Genomic DNA, 20,869 nt, shown 5'->3' on the forward strand with positions numbered 1-20,869 from the left:
AAATATCATCTCCGTAGAATTAAGGTGCAATTTTAAAGGCTTTTCATTGGTTGGATGACACAATAATGCTAACGTGGATTTATCTGATTAGTTGGAACTGTGTGGACCAATTAGATAATTCTTGAAAACTAAAAGAAGGATCTGGAAGGCGACATCCACTATACCCATTCTTTCACACCCCAAAGTTATGATAATTCTTGGCAAATTTAAGAGTTCTGCATCTTCAAGCAAAGGAGGAGGAGAAGAAGAAGCCATGAGCAACCCTCGCCTCTCTTGAGGAGCGTTGCTTTCAAGATCTTCAAGCTTCAACGTTTTCAAGTATTCATCATTCATCTTTCATGGTGTATTTCATTTTTCTTTGTAAACTTTTTAGTTTTCCTTTGTTTGATTCGTAGGGTTATGAATTCTAGTTAACAAATAACGTTAAGGGAAAAATTTAAAGCATGTTTACATGTTTTGAAATAAAAGTTGTGATTTCTTTATAGTTGGTTTCTATGTTGCTTATGTGAGATTGCTTAATTGATTTTGGATTATAAAAAACTTTTGTACGTTTATGTTATTTGAGTGCACGCTTAGGGTATATGCATGTAATTGGAGATAGATTTAGGTAAACAATTCACCTAATAGTTTTGTGACCCTAAATCATAAGTAGTAAAGGCTTTGGACAAATGTCGAGATCAATTAAGGAGGATTGTAAATAGATGAACTTTTTCATACTAGGTTGTGCACTTTGGTTGACATCCTTTTTTTGTTCTTCATATAATGAATGTGTTCTTGATTAGCTAGCTTTCTAGGCTATGATAACATGTTCAATAGGTTTAATTTAGGTGCTTTCACTTAGATTAAATATTCAAGAAAAGTAAATTATGGGAAATCGTTTGTTTACTAACGTTTCACATAGTCAACTTCTTTCTCATGACATAGAAAATTAATTATAGAATTTACAATTGGATTTCGTGCATATGGATGTAGTTTTGATACGAAGAACGTGTCAGACCCCAAAATGGAGGAGCTTGCATCAGACCCCAAAATGGCAGTTTCTTTATAATAATTCTAATTTTTTGTTGTAGATTAACTCTTCCTATATATTATAATATATTGCCTATTTGCATTCAGTTTCTCTGACAGTCTGACTTCTCATTAATTTTCACAACCCATTTGGGAAGTTATTGGACACAGGTTTCAGAATGAAGAAAGATGACAGCTGCATCATGCAACTCATTAATGCCAAGGGCGAATTCAATGCTTCCGGGCTCGACAACTTTGTCAAGGAAGTGAAGCTTGATAGTTGCGGGGTCTTCTATAACATAGTTTCCATTATGGGCCCTCAAGGCGGCGGTAAGCAGCTGCTACTTTACTTGAACCCATCGAATACTTAATTGGTACGTCTTTAATCTGGTGATGAATTGATTCGTTGCTATTTGCATATGACAGGGAAGAGCACTTTACTGAACCAACTTTTCGGCACGAAGTTCAGGGTAATGGACTCACATAGGAGGTTGGTTTCTCAGCTTTCAGCACAACAGTACAACGTAACAGTACTATAGCACTTGATAAAACCATTCCTCCTACTCCAAAGGGATGTCATCAAAAAATATTTACATTGTGGATGTCATCAGAATATATTTACGTTGTGGATTTCAGGACACAAACAACAAAGGGCGTTTGGATTGCCAAATGTGTTGGAATTAAGGATTGCACGGTTGCCATGGATTTGGAGGGTACCGATAGCGAGGAGAGAGGCCAGGTAATTTTTTGTGAAAATAAAATAAGAAAAAAAAAAACTAAATCTTATGAGTAGGTCTCTTCTCCACCAAAATTAATCAGATTGTTGGTTTTCGATTTTGATATCTTGTTGGAACCCCTTTTAATTTACTAAAAGAATGATTTCAAGGGTGTTGGGTTGGAAGATCGAGTACACTCGTTTAGGATGATTTGACCACTAGAAGAAAAAAAAAGTTCTGATTAATGATTAATTTGAGAATGTATATAAATTTTCTAATATTCTTGTGTTTACTAACTATACTTTCTCTGATATTCAATTATACCCTTTTTCAGGATGATACTTCTTTCGAGAAACAAGTTGTCCTATTTGCGCTGGCAGTTTCTGACATTTTGCTCATAAATATGTAAGTTTCTAATATTGCTAGCTTCATATCATATTATCTATCCTCATCTAGCTTTGATAGATGAAGTTCCACGCACCCTTGTCTCTCATGGTGTTAAAGGTTCTGGTTCTGGCCTCTTTTTTGGGTTTCATGTGGCCTTATTCCTTTATCCCCATTTTATCTTTACTACTAGAAAAGGAAGTCAAATATTAGTGTCAAATGTTTCACCAAATTTTAAATTTCCCATAATACCTTATAGAATAAAAGCAAAAGATTATAACAAAATTACCTAATAGGTTACTATGGTAAAATAAAAGAAACACAAATAACATAAGATTAAGGAAGTAGATGAGTCAGAAACTTCTACATGCTCATCCTTTCAATAACATCATGTGCATTTCACTGGTATGAGGCTAATCATCTTTTAATGGGGTTGTATAATTTTAAACTTGTTGTATTAAGTGTTACATTGTTGTGTTTAATATATGCTATGTACAGGTGCTACAAAGAAATTGGACGGGAGCATGCAGCAAACAAACCTTTACTAAGAACAGTATTTCAAGTACAATATTTTTACAATTTACACTTTTCATTTCTAAGATTGTCTCGATCGTTTTGTGAGAATTAATGCTCTCTTAATACTAGCCCATTAAGTTAATTAGCTTTTATTTTAATTTTTTTAAATTAAAAAAGTTACCTAATTTTAGAGAAGTTTCTCCTTTTTTTTGTGGGAGGTATTGCAATTTTTTGAAATATGATATAGTACGTCAATTAACTATCCTATCCTCATCTATAAATAATTTATTTATTAATACCTATATTATGTGAGGACATATGGTAGTTCAAAAATTTAACCATTCCCTTAAGAATTGGCTTAATTATATAAGATGAGTAGGGTTAGAAGTTATCCAAATATGTAGGAAGTTAGTGCAGATAATATGAGAAGTTATCTGAACCTATGGATAGTTGGTGTAGATAATGGAGAAAGTTACGTGAACATGTGGGAAGTTAGTGTAGATGATAGAAAATTATCTGCAGAGACATTTTTCTTATCATTTTTAGTTTTGGTTTTGATTTTGTTATTTAGGATCTTATCCTTCAAGTATTAAATATAATTTGATATTAGCATATGATGTAAATGACTATTCACACCCAATTCGATTCACAAAGAGAATTCTCTTAACAATAACTAGCCCCTTAAAATGCGCGAAGACCTTTTTTTTATTTGAGAAAAAAACACACTATAAACAGTTTGTTAATTATATTTTTCTGCTATTTATGAGGGAAATTCATCTTTTTTTTATGTAGATAATGCATTTATTTTTATTATCATTTAATTTAATATTATTGAAGTACTATAGTGTCCTCACATATAAATGGTTTGTCTAATTGATTTTTGATTAAGAGGGGACATTTTGGGTGGTTTAAAAATTTAACCATTTCTTTATAAAATTGATTTAGTATTGGTGATACTTTTCTTTGGACAACAATAATATTGTTGATTGATTTTTAAATATTGTGCATATTTATAGGTCATGATGCAGATAAACATCCCCAAACGTAAAAAGACGTTACTGTTTGTTATACGTGATGCTGATACATCAGAGGTTTTGTGATCAACTTAATGAATCGTTTGTGTGTGTACATATACATATATAGATACACATATACATTATTCTAATGCTGGCTTGTTTGTGGTCGTTGGTCTAGAACCACCGAGTAGCCCTTAAAGATCAATTATTGGACAATATACAGAAGGTAAGTCTGTCCTCATCTACTCTATCTTGGTGAAAATTGTCTTCTCTATTTCAATCTATACTCCTTTTCATTTTTAGTTCTTTAATGTTTTTATTTTTAATTTTTTTTTTTAACGGAACAGAGGTAGAATTCAGCAGCCTACTAGCTACCACTCTAATAAAAAAGAAGAAGAAAAGAGTAAGGGGAGAGGGACCATCCTACACCAAAACCTCCTTAAGCAACCGAAACATGAATTTAATTGACAAAAATGAAATTGAGTCATTAATTACACAAAGAAACAATAAAAGATGGGGGAGAGTCCACCAGACAATCATAAGGAGGGTGAATTGTAAAAATTATTGATTTCCATTGCCTTTTATGTATGTTCTTTCTTTATTTGTTGTGTAATATGGTAATATGAGCACATTCGTCATATCTTATTCATCGAGCCGATAAGCATAATTTCGTATTTATTAAAATTAAATATGTTGAGAATTCCACAGATATGGGCTGAAGTTCAGAAGCATGCGGGGACTCAACTCAATGACATTTTTGTGGTGAGTTATGTGTGTGTGTGTGTATTGGACGAATATGGTATATATAAATATATGTAAATAATGTAATTTCTTCTAGAAATCCCATGACTAAAAAATGTGCTACTTGTTAGCAACTTAGCACTCCAATAATTTTCTCGCAACCACAGCAATAACCTTCATCATCACATGCATCACATAAAAAATGGATTGACTAAAAAGAATAGCAATTGATTTTCTTTTAGATATAGAGTAGTGGTTTGGTTATTTTTTCAATCTTACACTTTTGTCAATTTATATTTTAATAACTTTATTAATTTAAATTGTGTTTGTGAGCTGTGACATGTTGGTAAGTTATAATTCTAATATTGTAAAGCTCATGGGTTCGATTCTCACCCTGACATATATAAGGGTGGGGTGGGCTAAGAGTTTTTTTTTTTTTTTTTAAACTTTATTAACTTAAATTGATAATTATGTTGTGTAAAGGTATTATGGGCGCTTCAAAATTTAGTGACACCAAAAGAGAGCCTCTATTTATAGTAGTAGACATTTCTCGTTAGTCAATTTTATCGGTTTGATTAATATACCGCTGTTTGCATAATCAGGTAGAAGTAGTTGCTTTGTCCCATTATCGATATGAAAAGGACACGTTTAACAAGGAGGTACATCTATTGTTTTACTTTGTTAATTACTGCTTTACTAGAATTGTTTCTCCATTTCTTTTTTTCTTTTTCTTTTTTGAATCCGTCTCCATTTCTTCTTTGACCACGCTTAAATGGCGAATATCTCTCAAGAAAATATATATAAAAAAAAAAGATGATTATTTTCACACTCCACTTTACCTTATACTAGCTTCATATCCATGCAGTGCACTTGTTATTGTTGAAAAGAGGAAAAAACGTAAAAGTTTTCTTGCACTAACTTTGTTAATCTTTTTATATTTTTTTTTTCGTTTTTCATTTTATCATTAAAACCTTTCAATCAAGATTCAATATTTTGTTTTTATCACTACATTACAGATTAATGAATGGAAAATGATTGAGACCCAAGTTTTTATACCAATCTGATGTACCAAATAATGTGACATTGGCCATATCATTTCCAACATGGATTTAGAACGCCACATCATTTTCAACATATATTAAAAATTCACTATTTTCTTTCAGAATATTATTCATTGAATTTCTGATTTTACTTTCCGAAAGACGTTGGGGTTTATACTTTATAGAGCTAATTATGTTTGAAATCTCTCATTCTCCGCGTCTTGTCCATGAGAGCGAGAACAAGGCACAAAATAAAAATAAAACCAGAAAATTCTGCTATTTCCTTAAATATTCTTTTCAAACCATTGTTGCAATATTAAAGTTCTAATTGGACAACTTGCTTTTATGCTTGATCTTATGCTTAATGAATCAGTGACTTAGTAATTCATATTAATTTGCCTAAATTAGGGCACATGATGCAAATTGATCAATAATAGAGTGAGACTCTAATTAAATTCTATATATTGTTCAACAGTATAGTTCTCCGGGTCAGGAATTTAGATTTAAGAGAAGACAACAAGAAAACCTCGATCAATCAACAGAAAATTAGATTTAAGAGTGGAAAAGGTAAGCCCAAACCTATTAATTATTCGTTTCCCCAACCTTTTGATTTAGACTGACCGACCCAAATGCTCTCACGTCATTGATTCATTAATTTGCAAAAGAACAAATTGAGAAATTGAATCGTTGCAACTGTCTGGTATGGTACTTACGAATTACAGCCTCTACCACGCAGGTTGATGAACTGAGACTTGGAAAAGCGATGTCTATGGCTGGTAATAGAGAGGGTGTCATCCCTGGCGACGCATTCTCTTTCAGTTCACAGAAAATTTGGGAAGAAATAAAAACGAACAAGGAGCTGAATCTTCCTTCTATCAAGGTTTCTGATTAGTTAATTTCTTTATCTAATTCCCATTGTAAAATATGACTTGATATGTGGCCTTGAGTCTTGATTTCTCATATGTCACTTGCAATATCTGTACACTTTAAATTGAATTAGGTTCTGGCAGCCAACTTTATGTGTGAAAACATGGCCAAGAAAAAATTCAATCAGTTGATCTCTAGTAAGGTATCTATCTATCTTTCTCCATTTTTAGATGTTTCTACTGTCAGTGTTCACTTCTGCAGTACGTTTAATTGGCCATTACGTGTTTGAACTTGTTGTAGGATTGGTTGGACCTGGTAGAAGCTGTCAAAAATGGTCCTGTAGAAGGTTCGGGTGAACGTCTCAGCTCAATTCTAGACACCCATCTTTCTGGGTAAGTTCCAGTACTCTAGACAAAGATAACGGCCCATTGTTTGCTCATCCTTTTAAAATTCACTGTGCAATGCGCAAGTTTTTGGATTTGCAAGCCTGGATTTTGATTAAGATTAAGGTTTTGCATCACAGCTATGACGAGGAGGCCAAGTACTATGACAAAGGTGTGAGGGACTCAAAACGACATGACCTACTGGAGCAAACCGCATTGGATGTATATATGCCTATGGCTAACTGCTCTCTCTCTCCCTCTCTCTCTCTCTCTCTCTCTAATTTAACTGAGATTTAATTAGCTATATATGATTAGTCATTGTAGTTTTACTTTTTCACTCTTTTGAACTTTCCAGTTTGTGCTCCCGGCATACACTACCATGCTCCGCCGCCTGCATTCTAGAACACTTGAGAATTTTAAAGTAGAACTGAAGCAGTCATTAAACAATTCTGGAGAAGGATCTACTTCATCTGTTAGTACCTGCATCAACTCTTCCATGCAAAAGTTTGACCAAGGATGTAAAGGTCATTATAGCTTCAGAGATTTTTCTATTTGGTCATGCAGTCATGCTACGCTTTAAATTTCTAACAGTTCATCTACGTACTTGGCTCCACTATTTAATCAGTTGACATTCGTTGTCCTTATAGAAACTGCCATGCAACGGGCCAATTGGGATTCTTCAAGCACTCGAAAAAACCTTCAGTTGGAAATTAATGAACATGTTGACTTTCTGAGAAGAGAGCTGATAATCAACTCTAAAGTAATGTTATTTGATATCTTAGGATATAATTATTAAGATATTGTTACTCAAATTTAATTTTAATGCATATACTTTTTATATTTGCAGGAACAACTTTCTGAATCTATATCTGCAAGTGCTCGGCGCCTACTTGAAGATGGCGGACAAGACACCTGGATCGAAATAAGAAAGCTTTTTAATCATGAGACTGAAGCTGCAGTAAAAAAATTATCAACTGCACTTGCTCGTTTTGAGTTGGACAAAGTAACAATTCACGATAAGGTGCAAGAATTGCGCGTGCATGCAAGAGAAGCGGTGGTGAAACAAGCAAAAAGAGAGGCTGTCGATGTCAAACTTCTGAGCGACATGAAAGAACAGTAATGGAATTGTCATAAAATATATATCTTCACTTTTCAAAACCAATTGTTATTATAGAGTCATGTTCCCCTGGTCAGCTGCTGACCAGGGATTTCATGGTCAATCACCGCGGTTGACAGCTTTCATCTTTTAAAAAGTTAGAGAGTTGTCAACCGTCCGATTTCAATCGGACGGTGATTGACCATAAAATCCCTGGTCAGCTGCTGACCAGGGGAACATCTCTGTGTTATTATATCATTTCTTTTCACTAACCACCACGGGTCTTCGAGTTGGTAAGAGTCTTCAGGTATGAAATCCTCACACTCGAGTTCGAATCACGCCGACGTTGATTGAAGTTTAAATACCAATCTATTCTTAATTAGTGGTCATAGGAGGATGAAGCGTTTTGATATTACCTCCAGATGCCGATTAATTTCTGAACCTAGAAAGCATTTGAGGATACCGTGTGATCTTGATAAAATACACACACACATATATCATTTATCTTTGCTTTGTTAATTTGGTAGCTTATATTTTGCTTATCTTTTTCAGGTTTGAAAATGACTTCAAAAAACACAGCGACTCAAATCTTGAATTTTGTAAGGGTAAAGAAAACATTCGAAAAAATGCCATGAATGCCCGCAAAAATGTAATCATTGAGAAATTTTTTTCTTTTGGTCACTATTGTTAAAACTTTAGGTCGACAAGTTCAACATTAATACATTGTTTTTGTTTTTTTTTTCTTCTTTATATTAGATTATTAGTCAGATTTTATCGGTTAGGGCTGCCATTCGCTTGGATGCTGAGAAGCCAGATAGTATTGAAAATGTTCTCATTTCTTCTCTAATGGGTGAAAATGGAGAGTCTACAAATTCACTTACCTCAAGTGAATGGTTGGAGGTACTATGCTGCTTTATCCTTTTAATTAATGGGATTTTGTCTCTTTACACTAATTCTAGGGATTTTTCCCCCCTTACACCACTCACTTATTTTTTTTTCCCCACTTACCCATAAGAATTCTTATAAGTTGTTCTCTGTTACTCAATTAAGTTTATTTATTTATTTTGAGACTATTTTGCTCTCGTCCCTTTGTCACAAGATAGAGAGAGAAGTCATAGGAGACTTCGCCGGAGGTCTCCGGACTCCGGTCATTGGTAGCAAGAATCTAGTCACCGATCGTCGGATTCCCGTCAATGGAAGTCTTCAAAGAGGTCGTCGGAGACTCATAAGTCTCCGGAGATTTTTATTGCCCCCAATAAACTTTTATTGCCACCCAATAAAACCCAATGAACTGTTACTGCCCCTCAATAAAAAAATTTATTGAGGGTGAGTAATAAGTTAAAAATGAAAATGTTCTTAATTTTAAAAGTTTTAGGAGGTTTATTGACCCCAATAAAAATTTATTGCCCCCCAATAAGCGTTTATTACCCTCAAAAAAAGTTTATCCGGAGGCAATAATTTTTTTTTGCCCAAATATTAATTTAAAAGACATAACGATTTAAATCTTGAAACTACATCACATATCTATACTATTATTAAAAGAAGAGGCTTTGTTAGCTAAAGTAGGTGTGAAAAGACAATAAAACCCTTAGACCTTATATTTATTTTAAATAATTAAATAATTTTTAATAATTGAGTGGCAGTATGGTAAATAGCAAGATTAAAAATCATATAAAAATAAAATAAATAATTTTCAAATATTTAACTACCCATGTCTACAATAACTACCCACAATTCAGATAGGATGCGGCTATTGCCACCCTACCAAATGCTCAATTCACCCTACACAAAAATTTTAAATAAAAAATTCCAATGCTAACCCCACAATTAAGAATTTTTGAGAAAATATAAAATAAAATTAAGATCTATGCAACCACAATTGCAGCAGTGCCCAGTGCCCTGTATCTCTCAAATCAAATTTGAGTTTTTTTTTTTTTTTTCCCGTCAGATACTGAGAGAGCCTTGACTTAGTCTTTTGTACATCTCAATTAAATGTCCAACCAGTGCGTACAAGAAATAGAGAAATAAAGAGACAAAGATAGTGATGAATTGCTCTTCAATCTTCAATGGAGTGGTCGTACAGTGCAGTGGGATTGTTCTGCATATTTTTGTTTTTTTTTTTTTTTTTGTCTTTAGGATCTATGGCTTCTAATGTATAGTCTTTCATATATATATATATATATAGAAGCCTTCCAATGAGGGATCCCTTTTTTTGGTATTTTATAGGGATAGGCATTTTACCAACTTTTGGATCATATTTTCACATCTCAACCGTTCAGTTTTTAGGTCCTAATGTGTAGATCACTTCTACAAATTTTCAGCAAAATCGGTGATCGTTAAGGCATCCAAAACTGCAATTTACACGAACGGCCCGAATCTGTCGAACCGGAACCGTTCGTGTTTATAATGGTAAATTGCAGTTTTGGATGCCTTAACGATCATCAAATTGGCTGAAATTTTGCAGAAGTGATCTACACATTAGGACCTAAAAACTGAACGGTTGAGATGTGAAAATATGATCCCAAAGTTGGTAAAATGCCTATCCCTATAAAATACCAAAAAAAGGGATCCCTTAGAGGAAGGGCCCTGTATATATATATATATATATATATATTCGTAAAGAAGGAAGAAATCGATGAAAGCATATGATCATCTGAGAAGGATGGAGATCTATATCGATGATGGTCTGTTTTTATTTATTTTTAAATGTACTCTTTAATTGATCTTCTTTTTATATTTTTAGGTTAAAAGAAAAAAAAAATCAGTTTTTCTGACTTTGAAGGACAGAATTGGAACTTTAAAGGTCAAAAATAAAACTTAGGGTGAACTGAGCATTTGGAAAGGTGGCAATAGCTGCACCCTTCAAATAACTTCCTACTTTCTTTTTTCTCAATTAACTTCTATTTTTTTCTCAATATAATAATTATAAAAATTTTACCCACATGCAAAGCATGTGAGCAGAAAACTAGTGTATCTAAATAAAAGATACAGTGAAACTTCAAACCAAAACAGATCTAGACCAATAAAAGCTCATACATTTCCAGCAAAACCCAACAAAAGTTGGGTATCATCCACAAAAGATAAGCCTTTCAGATGAATCGGTTCAAATGAAGAAAGAAAAAGGGTCTCCAATTACCCTATCTCCATTATGTTCCTATACATTTATTGGTCCACAAAGAATAAAAAATGAAACAAAAGATTAAGAAAATATTTTTTTAAGGGGAGTGAAATTTGCACCCCCAATATTACAATCTGCACCCCCTTCTTAATTTTTTAATATTTTCTGATGTTCTCTTATATTTGTTTCCCATATTACCCTTCTTCTTCAACCATTTTCTTCAGTCTCTCTCTCTCTCTCTCTCTCGTTGTCATCGAATCCCAAATCCCCAACTGCTGCATTCAGTGCCCGGAAGCCTCCTCCACGACTGACCCATCATCAAGGATGGCAAGCTCTACCTCATCTCAGCTCACGAACAGCTCTTGAAAAGCCGACTGGGGCTTTAGCTCTCTCTGTCTCCCAAAACCACAGAACTCGCCGAGTCGACTCGGACCCCAAAACCGGCCTCTGACTCGGTCCTCCCGAAGCCATGCAAGTGCTCTCCAACACTCGCAGGCTCTCCAGAGTCCTCAAATCTCCAATCTTCATCTTCTCCGAACGACTCCTCGCTCCCGACGCGCCCCTCGCCGAAGCTCCACGAGCTCGTCTCCAATGGCGGAAGCTCCTCACCACTCTCTCTCCCCAACCCTCTGGTAATCTCACCATTGCTGCTCAGATTCTTAGGTTTTCTTCTGGTGTCTCTATTTTGCAAGTGTAATTTATCAAAGTTGCAATCTCAGAAATTGTTTTACAGTGAAAATTACACACTAGGCTAAGAAATTGAGGCTTTGTTTGATGTTATGAGGTTTCTGGAAATTGAGAATTGAATAGTTGTTATGAACTTACTGATTCTATACGATTCGAATGAGCCATTTCGTAACAATAGGATGCTGAATTTTGTAGGCATTACTCGAGGTTGTTGTCTTTCGCCGACGGAGCAACACTCGATGATGATTTCGCTTACAGAACGAAAAGAAAACCGGCAGCGGGTTGTCCACCTGGTCTGGCGACTCCGTCATCTACTTTCATCGCTAAGACGACGACGACTGGTGAACCATTTTCCAAATTGATTTCCCCCAAGATTTCGAGTCCTCCGCATACCCGTTGACTCCCCCCCCCCCCCCCCCCCCGGGTCACTCCATCGGGTCTCCACTGCTTCACTCCGGCCGCCATGCACGACGGAAAAAGAATAATCGTCGCCACTCGCCGCTGCAACACGAAGTTCCGACACGTGGAGGTCTTCGACGTCGACACGAAGATGTTCCATCCGGTCACCTCGACGCTGAACCCGGATTTCCACCATTTCAACCCGTTCGTTTCTCCGGACTCCTAGTTCCTCGGGTACCACCGATTCCGCTGCGAGTCGACTCAGTGGGGCGGCGAGTCGATATTCCTCACCTGGTCAACCCGTTTGATTGAGTTTTGATGGATGGGTGTTTTGATTGGAGAAGAAGGGTAACGAGAGAGAGAGAGAGAGAGAGAGAGACTTTGTCTCTCAGTGTTTTGATGGTATTGAAAATGATTTGGGATTCGATGACAACGAGAGAGAGAGAGAGAGAGAGAGACTGAAGAAAAATGGTTGGAGAAGAAGGGTAATATGGGAAACAAATATAAGAGAGCATCAGAAAATATTAAAAAATTAAGAAGGGGGTGCAGATTGTAATATTGGGGGTGCAAATTTCACTCCCCTTTTTTAATCTATGTAGACCAATAAATGTACGGGAACAGAATAAAAATAGTGTATGTTAGGGACAGCTGATTTCATCCCAAGAAAAAAAAAAACTTTGATTTTTAAATTTAAATAAAGAATAAGCAGAAACCCATGAACGAGAACATAAAGAAATAGACAACCGGCCTCTTTTTTCTGGTCGAATCAGAAAGAGACACAGGAGACTCAGGTGGGCTTGTTCTTTTGGAGTCGGTCTAATAATGGCTGCTAACAAGCTCAAAGAGAAACAGAGCTAGTTGACTTACAAGCTTTTGTTTTGAGTTTGATACGTAAAAGGTCGATGGGTTGGAGAGTTGGGTTTTTGGAAAGGCAGAGAAAGAAGGTGGGAGAGAGAGTAGTTCATTAATGGCGGGTTGGTCCCGCTCTTGAGCTCAACGTTTTCACTAAAAACAACACTGTTTACGGTTGTGTTCTCTCTCTAGAATTCTCAGTTAAGTGAGAGAGTCGGAGCAGATAGGCCTCCTCATCTTGAAACTCTCTAGCCCACCAAAGACCTCCACGTCGACCCCTTCTTCTTGCTCTCCCTTCGCATCTTCCTTGCAGAAACAGAATTAAGAGAATGATGAGAGAGACCATGAACGCAGCCAGCAGGCCTCACAAAGGTGACCTCTTCGAAGAGCTTCGAGGAAGAGATTTCCAGCTACGGAGGACGAGCTCCAGTCCATGATCCTCGATTTCGACGGCTATGGCCGCGATATTTTCTGATTAATCGAGACCGCCGACGGCAGCGGATGCGATATGAGAGAGAGAGAGAGTGAGAGAGAGAGAGAGGCGTGTCTGACAGAGGGTTTTAGAGAGAAACTGAATCTGAGTGGCATTGTTTTGTAATTTTAAAATCGAGTTAAGTCCAAAATATTTATTTTGCGTTTAAATGGGATGTAGGAATGTTAATTTGCTGGTGGGGTTAGTAGGAGTATTTTAAGTTATATTTGGGAAGTACGTAAAGACCCTGTTGTTTTATTCATTATTATCAAGCTGCTTTGATTTCCTAACCAAATGGATTAATTGCTTTGTAGTTTTCTTCGGACGATACAATAATTACTCTAATTAAACCACCGGACTGTAAGGAGTTGTGGAGGCGGTTCGAAGGAGAGACGGAGAAGATTGTCGAGCAAGCTACTTTAGCCTGGGTATGTACGTAACTAAGGAATTTTGCTCTCCTAGTTAAACAATTTGAACAACTGGGGATAATTATAGTTAGATTAGATTTAAATCTGAGAGTGAAAAAAATTATATTCTAACTGCTTCATCAATATTTACTATTTGCTTTAAATTTAAAAATAGTAGAGCACGTACTGAGTACATAATCAATTAACTAACTAGGTGGGACTCTATAACAATGAATATTATATTATCCGTTCATCTTATTTGGAAGTTTTTTTTCTTTTTTCTTTTTCTCTCAGTTACATTGTTAACATTTGGGCCAGATGAAAATTCTTTTTTCTGTATTTCATTGACAAACAATGGCTGAGGATGGTGCTGACTCCAACCCTGAGGGGGAGGAGCTAGTATTTTCTTAAGTCTCTGCTATTAGACATCTGGTTACAAGCCTTTTAGAGTTGGAGTGATCTCTATGAGTTGTTCTAAGACGTTTCTAGTTGTTATTTGTACCACAATGGCGTGCTGGCAAATTAGACTAGATGAATGATTTTTCCTTAGAATAGCGAGTTTGTTCTTACTCGTTTTAGGCTTGCTTTCCGGCGAGCGTCCCTTTAGACTTTAATGAGTTTAGTATTGGCTTAGATAGGTTTATCCGGTTCATCAGATTCTTATGTAAGTGTATGTTAGACTCTGGCCTGTTTTCATGGCTTTGATATCTAATAACATCAAATCTTATTAAAAAAAAATGGCACAATAGTAAAAATTACTAAGCCACAGTCCACAATAAAATATTCTATGAACAACAAAATTTTTTAGTTATTTGACATTCTCGAGTATGGACGATGGAGTGATTTACTAACCCACTGTATGTGCCCACCATAGAATAACCAAGGAGAAAGAAAAGATTTCTTAAGATCAGAGAGGAAAATTTTGTGGTAAAACTTTCTTATAGATAAATTTCCATTAACTATTGGGCTCCTAGTCTTTGGGCCCTTCCTTGTATTAGCCGGTGGGATCTAGTTTTAGCCATTGGGCTCCATATTGTTGGCCTGTTTGGGCTGTGTGTTTCATGCTCGGCTCGCTGACTTCAGTTAATGCATTTTACATTTTCATTTAAAAAAAATTCCTTCAAGAATAAATCTGTAAGTTTTTTGTTTTTGTTGTTGTTGTTGTTGTTGTTATTATTGTTTTTTTATTTTTTTTTTTGCGTTTTGCTATTTGTCGTGCATCCAGGTATACGGATTATTTTATTGCATGAAACAATTGTAAAAGTCGAGTAATTATCGAAGAGATGACAGATATATACAGGAACCTCGAAACAGGTTGTGACTTGTGTGTATTAATTCTTAAGTAGGTTCAATGTTTACCCCTGACAGCCTTTACCATGCTAATTAATAAGGCAAGTTTATGCAATAATACTGGCATTTGTTTTAATAAAAAAAAAAATAATAGTGGTATTTGTATTTTCAGGAAGCCCACCGGAGGAGGAAGACTGCAAAAGTTGCTGCAACTGCTGGGAAAATTGTTCTTGAACTGACCAGCGCCGTGCTTCATGTGCTTGGGATCCATACATACATAAGTGACACGTACAACTAGTCTTTTACGACACACAATGTGCGCCATAAAAGACAACTCTACGGCACAAAGAAGCGTGTCGTAAAAGACCATGTCGTAAAAGACAAATTTCTCTTGTGGCACACAAAATGTGCTACATAAAAAACATTTTCTCCGCGTCGTAAAACACTATTTTGTGCGCCGTTAAAGATGTTTTACAACTTTGATTGGGTGTCATAAAAGACCCTTTTGTGTGTTTTTAAAAAGGTTTTTTTGCGTGCCGTAAAAGACCATTTTGCGTGCCGTAAAAAATGTCTTCATTCACTCTCCTAATAGACAATACTTTCAAGCATAGTAAACAAAAGCATTCATATAGTAAATTATATCAATTAAATAACTTCATATTACAAAATCATAGTATAATTAATTAAAATAGTTTTCAAATATAGAACATGCTAGCAAGATTAGAATTGTCTTTAGATTGATTACATGCGTACTTGAAGGGGCTGATGATAGCTTGATATGATGTCACATGCCAACCATTTCCCATAAAGAAATCGTATATCATAGAGCCTACAAAGACAAGCAATGACAAGCATTAGTGAAGTTGCCCCTTCAATAAGTTCAAATGAATAAATCCATAAAAATCATAACAAATAATCCAAATTTCAAGGTGAATTTCAAAGAAATAAGACTTTAATCCACATGAGCAACTCTCTAACTTCCCCAGATCTAAGAAATAATTCAACCACAATTAAACTTATATAGAGAGCATCCCTAACATCATCCAACCAGTCAAGAATCCATCAACAATTACTTATTAGCCAACAATGAAAACTGCAAATCCTTAAAGCCTTAGCATATTGCCTATTAGATTAACTTAAAGTTAGCTGCAATGATCAAAAGAAAAACGAAACGATTGGTTCAGAAAGTATTACGGAGATAACACAACAATGACTTGTACCAGATCCAAATCTAAAAACCGTAAGAGAATAACTGAAGGAAAAACTCTCTTTTATTTAGGGGGAGCTGGGGGATTTCTGAAAGCAAGCAGGCTGAATGTGCACAAATGAATAACATCAACTCAATTATTGGGTTTTCAAGCATATTATCAAACTGGTAAGAAAAACCTGGGAGGAACTGAACACTAAGCTATTCACCTACAGGAAAGAGCAAAGTAAAGTAGTGCAAGAGCAAAGGAACTTACAGATTAACCATTACACCATGAGCTCCTGCTTTCCTAGCTGCATTGACCTAAAATTTGAAAGCAAAGGAAATGGCATGAGAAAAGGGTGAATGGAATGCATATTACTATTCCTTTCACTAAAAGAAAAACATTAACAAAATCAAGTTGCGTATAAAATCACTACCAATATATACTCCCTAATAATGATAACATGTATAATAACAGCAAGCATCACAATAGTAACTTTAGAAAATGTTGTACTATATCATGACAAGTAGAGAAAAAGATTCAGAAAATGTAAGTTTTGAATAACCTTTCTCAACAATAAGGAAATGTAAGCACAGAGACAACAGTCCAAGTTCCAACTGATGTTATTTACTACCTAAGAAGCACCGAAACGGGTACGAGTTTCCGGATACAATACGATCGGAAACGTGAAAACGGCAAATCTTAAATATAATAGGAAACGGGTACGTGAAGGAAACGCCAATTAAATATGTATGTATGTATATATATATATATATATATATACACACACACACACACACATTATCACAATAACAAATATCAAATAATTGATCACAAATTATCACAATACTACAACTCCACAACTGACGAGTAGAAGACCAGACGAAGCTACAAGACCAGACGAGCAGCAGAGGAACTCCGAGCAGCAACCGAAGAAGACTGGGTCTGGGTCTGCGACTGACCAGCAACCGAAGCGGCTGAGATTCTGAGATTTTTCTTCTCTCTCTCGATCTGGGTCTGCTTCTTCTGCAATTTTTCTTCTCTCTCTCTCGATCTGGGTCTGTCTGCTTCTTCTGCTATTTGTCTTCTCTCTCTCGATCTGGGTCGGTCCAACTTGCGAAGAAGAGCAGACGAGAATCAAAGGAACCGAAGAAGACCAGCAACCGAAGCGGCGACTGCGATCTGGGTCGGTCCGACTGCGATTTTTCTTCTCTCTCTCTCGATCTGGGTATGTCTGCTACTCTGCTTCTTCTGCGATTTATGCCGAAGCTCTCTCTCGATCTGAGTTTAGTTTGTTTGTTTGTTTGTTTTTTTTTTTTTTTTTTTTTTCTATTTTTGGGGGTAAAAAGTCGGGATTACCCCACGTATCCGATTTATTTACATTCTCACGTATCCGAATAGGATACGCACGTATCCAATCCATATCCAAATCAGGATACGCGTTTCCAGCCGTTTCTCAGCGTTTCGTACCCGTTTCCCGTTTCGATACGGGATACGCGGGCATTTTCGCGTTTCCATGCATCATAGTTTACTAATGAACTCGTGGGAAATCCTTATAGAAAAGAACAATAAAAAAAATAAAAAAAAAAGTTAATTTGATATCATTTACCTCATCAATAGTGTTTAAGTCACGCAAGAGGCCATAAAAGTACTCGTATCTGCAAATAAGGTAAATGCAAAGGGTGACCTACAGATGTTTATGTATCAAAGCATTCTTAAGATAACTGTAGTTTCTTTTGGTCCTGTTAGGACAGCTGTATTAAGTTTAGCATACCAGGAACAAAAAGATAGAATATAGCAAGAGTGCTCACTTAAAATTGATCCCATCATATTTGTAAATATTAGCAAGTTGAGTAGCTTTTGCCAGGTTTTCTGAATTACTGCCACCAATTTCTAGAACAATAGGATGCTGTTCTGAAGGAAAGTACAAGAATCTGTCCTGAGCAATTAAAAAAGAAAAAGACCATGCCATCAGTTGTCTCTGTCCCAACCAAGCAGATATAACTTACTGGAAAAGTTCAAATAAATCCGGAGCAGAACTTTAATCTGCATTCTAGTCTAGTCTGTAACCTTCAGAAAATGATGCATTTACTAAACTGAAGATGAAAATACAAGAAGGAAACGAGGAAAAGTAGAAAAAGAAAAAGAGAGCCTCCTTCTGTGATATCCCTATACATCATGGTTTAGTAGGAGCAGTACGACATGCCACAAGAAGATTATTCTTTTCATTCTTTTACCGAGTTTCGAAACAGCCTTTTATTTCAACCTAAAAAGGAAAGAAACAGCCTTTATGTATCATTATCTACGACTGGATGCTAGCCTGACCTCCTCTGAAGTTAACATCTAGACTTTATCTTTTGTATTTCTTCAGAATAGAAGTGGCACATATATATACAATAAATTATTTTCATTTGAGACTTGCCAATGGAATCCTGGTCGAAACAGAAGCCTAGCACAGATGCATAAACAAATCCGAAAAAAATGAAGGTTGAACAGAAAAAGCAGATGGAATTAAATGACAGATTGAAAGAAGTGGAAAGAGCATTGTTGTAGGGTGTTACCAGATTGTCCTTCTGATAGACAATGGTTTCGGCAGCAAGCATCTCAGTGTAGAGCCAGGCATGCTTGGATATGAGGCGGGCCATAGTCCTGTAGTGAACATCAGTCCATTCCATCATAGGAGCCACACTGCAAACCAAAAGAACTACCGAGCCAAACCAATCCCAATTGTAGGGCAATAAAGTACAATAGTAAAATTGCAACTTTTCAATCATCTTCAAGAAGAAATTGAAGAAACCAAAACTAAATTTTCATAATCTCTACAAAATAAGAATAAACCCACCAAAGGCACCAAAGAAAAGGAACAAAACTCTACACAGAAAACGTAGCCAAAATTACAACCAAACAAACAGTCTCTAATCCTATAGTTACAGATTTTTCCAATTCTTATCTGCATTTATAAAGCAAGAAAATGGAGATAAGAACGAAACAAATTTAGGCACAGTAACAATTTCTCAAAGCCTGACATACATTACGAACCAGGAACTAACAGAAATTTAGAATCGAAGCCATGAGATGAAGCAGAAACGAATTCCAGATATTGAAATCGAAACCCTAATAAAGGATGCACAATAGTCGCGAGCATCGACAAGAAGAATCCATCATACCTTGCAAAGCAAAAAAACCACAATTCGAAATCAGAAACCTGGCACAGTTAACCTAGGCGGAGCAAGAAGAAAGGTACTGACCACTTGAAATCGACGCCATGGAGGTCAAGCTATGCACAAATCGCTGCAAGTGAGATACAAGATCCGACGATGCTCATTTGAGGAAGAAAATGCTTGAATCGGACGCCGATCTTTCACGGACGGAGAGAAGTTCGTAGAGAACAGGGGTCGCCGGAAAAAGAGAGAGGTGGTGAGGGAGTGAACGGTGAACCACACTGAGTCGGCGAGTCGGAGTCTATGGACTCTTCGAAAGATTGAAATCAGATCCCTCTGATTTCATAGTCGGAGTTTTGTTTTTCTTTTTTGTTTAATATACTTCGTTCAAAAAAAAGAAAAGAAAAAAAAAATTTATAACTCATTTACGACATGTTTGAAAAGTAAGTCGTAAAAGACTAATAAAATAACTCATTTACGGCACACATATTGTGCATTCCATTAATAACTTTCTAAATTTACGACACACATAAGATGCATGTCGTGAATGACCCGAATAAAGACATTCTGACGGCACACATGAAATGTGCGCCGTAAATGACAGTCTTTTAAAATGTGTGCCGTAAAAGACTGATTTTGTTGTAGTTGTCTTTCGAAAAAGAGAAATGCTATGTGAACCACCTAGAGCCCACCTTAGATGGCAGCTTATGTGGCACATCCATATTATTAAAACATAATTTCTGATTTTTATATTTCTATGTTTTCTTAATTACAAAAATTCCTTTTTTTTCTTTTTTACTTTCTTGATTTTATCTTTTAAACCCTTTTTTTTTTTTTTTTTTCTTTGTGAGATTATCTGGGCAACGTCTTCTCTATCAAACGTTGTTTTTTTTTTCTCCTCCTCTCACCCCTCCTCAACCCTCTCACCTCTTCTTCAATTGATCAACGCCTTCTCAATTCGATCTCGGTTTCCTCGCAAGTATCGTCAACAAACCCTCTGCCTAAACGTGGTTAGTTTTTTTTTTTTCTTCTTGATTATGAAACACGAATAGCATAGCTTGTTTGAAATTAGGGTTTAGGGGGAAGTGGATTTGAATTAGGATTTGATCAACACATTCTTAGTCTAATTTTAGGTTCCTCAAAGCATTGCTAAAAGAGCCTTTGCCCATTCTAATCGTGGTTAGTTTGCTTTTTTTTTTTTAGTGAAATCACGAATAAATTGTGTGTGTGTGTGTGTGTGTGGGGGGGGGGGGGGGGGGGGGGGGGGGGGATTTGATTTATTTATGCTTCCATGTCCTGAGTATGAAATCTACTTGATTAAACTATGCTTCAATGTTCCACTTGATTTACTTGATTTGGTTTTGACAAGAGAAAGAGTGAGTTACGTATGATTTGGCCTATAGATATAGGCCAATGAGGTAGTGCCAATTTCAATTCATAATACATACGCACATAACTTTGACATCATGGATTTGATTTATTTATGCTTCCATGTCCTGAGTATGAAATCTACTTGATTAAACTAT

The 20,869-nt window shown here is 35.9% G+C and overlaps 2 protein-coding genes across 15 annotated transcripts; one reads left to right on the forward strand and one right to left on the reverse strand.

Annotated features, from left to right (window-relative positions):
* Positions 1 to 159: 159 nt before the first annotated feature.
* Positions 160 to 15,612, forward strand: LOC133734670 (protein ROOT HAIR DEFECTIVE 3 homolog 2-like). Of its 6 annotated transcripts, XR_009858504.1 has the most exons (22): positions 324 to 341; positions 1,167 to 1,338; positions 1,435 to 1,498; positions 1,645 to 1,747; positions 2,059 to 2,129; positions 2,607 to 2,670; positions 3,641 to 3,715; positions 3,819 to 3,866; positions 4,349 to 4,402; positions 4,984 to 5,040; positions 6,158 to 6,301; positions 6,422 to 6,490; positions 6,589 to 6,680; positions 6,812 to 6,893; positions 7,027 to 7,195; positions 7,319 to 7,431; positions 7,519 to 7,787; positions 8,320 to 8,416; positions 8,524 to 8,667; positions 13,610 to 13,723; positions 14,928 to 15,016; positions 15,165 to 15,227. XR_009858504.1 is itself a non-coding variant. In XM_062162281.1 (21 exons), the coding sequence occupies exons 2-21, from the start codon at positions 1,188 to 1,190 to the stop codon at positions 15,288 to 15,290; spliced, it is 2,106 nt and encodes a 701-aa protein (XP_062018265.1). In that variant the 5' UTR covers positions 160 to 318; positions 1,167 to 1,187; the 3' UTR covers positions 15,291 to 15,612. The 6 variants fall into 6 exon arrangements, 4 of the variants coding, with proteins under 4 accessions (XP_062018265.1, XP_062018266.1, XP_062018267.1 ...); XM_062162281.1 differs by lacking the exons at positions 324 to 341; positions 14,928 to 15,016 and adding an exon at positions 160 to 318 and having other exon boundaries at positions 15,165 to 15,612; XM_062162282.1 differs by lacking the exons at positions 324 to 341; positions 14,928 to 15,016 and adding an exon at positions 208 to 318 and having other exon boundaries at positions 973 to 1,338; positions 15,165 to 15,612.
* Positions 15,601 to 19,720, reverse strand: LOC133734671 (uncharacterized). Of its 9 annotated transcripts, none has more exons than XR_009858508.1 (7): positions 19,431 to 19,710; positions 19,213 to 19,349; positions 18,744 to 18,831; positions 17,994 to 18,116; positions 17,792 to 17,840; positions 16,456 to 16,502; positions 15,601 to 15,821 (listed from the first exon to the last, which is right to left on the reverse strand). XR_009858508.1 is itself a non-coding variant. In XM_062162287.1 (7 exons), the coding sequence occupies exons 2-7, from the start codon at positions 19,325 to 19,327 to the stop codon at positions 15,734 to 15,736; spliced, it is 495 nt and encodes a 164-aa protein (XP_062018271.1). In that variant the 5' UTR covers positions 19,328 to 19,349; positions 19,431 to 19,707; the 3' UTR covers positions 15,601 to 15,733. The 9 variants fall into 9 exon arrangements, 6 of the variants coding, with proteins under 6 accessions (XP_062018271.1, XP_062018273.1, XP_062018274.1 ...); XR_009858507.1 differs by having other exon boundaries at positions 19,222 to 19,349; positions 19,431 to 19,708; XM_062162287.1 differs by having other exon boundaries at positions 17,994 to 18,121; positions 19,233 to 19,349; positions 19,431 to 19,707.
* Positions 19,721 to 20,869: the final 1,149 nt, after the last annotated feature.

The sequence above is a fragment of the Rosa rugosa genome, chromosome 2 (assembly GCF_958449725.1).
Source record: "Rosa rugosa chromosome 2, drRosRugo1.1, whole genome shotgun sequence".
In the NCBI taxonomy this organism is placed as follows: domain Eukaryota; kingdom Viridiplantae; phylum Streptophyta; class Magnoliopsida; order Rosales; family Rosaceae; genus Rosa; species Rosa rugosa.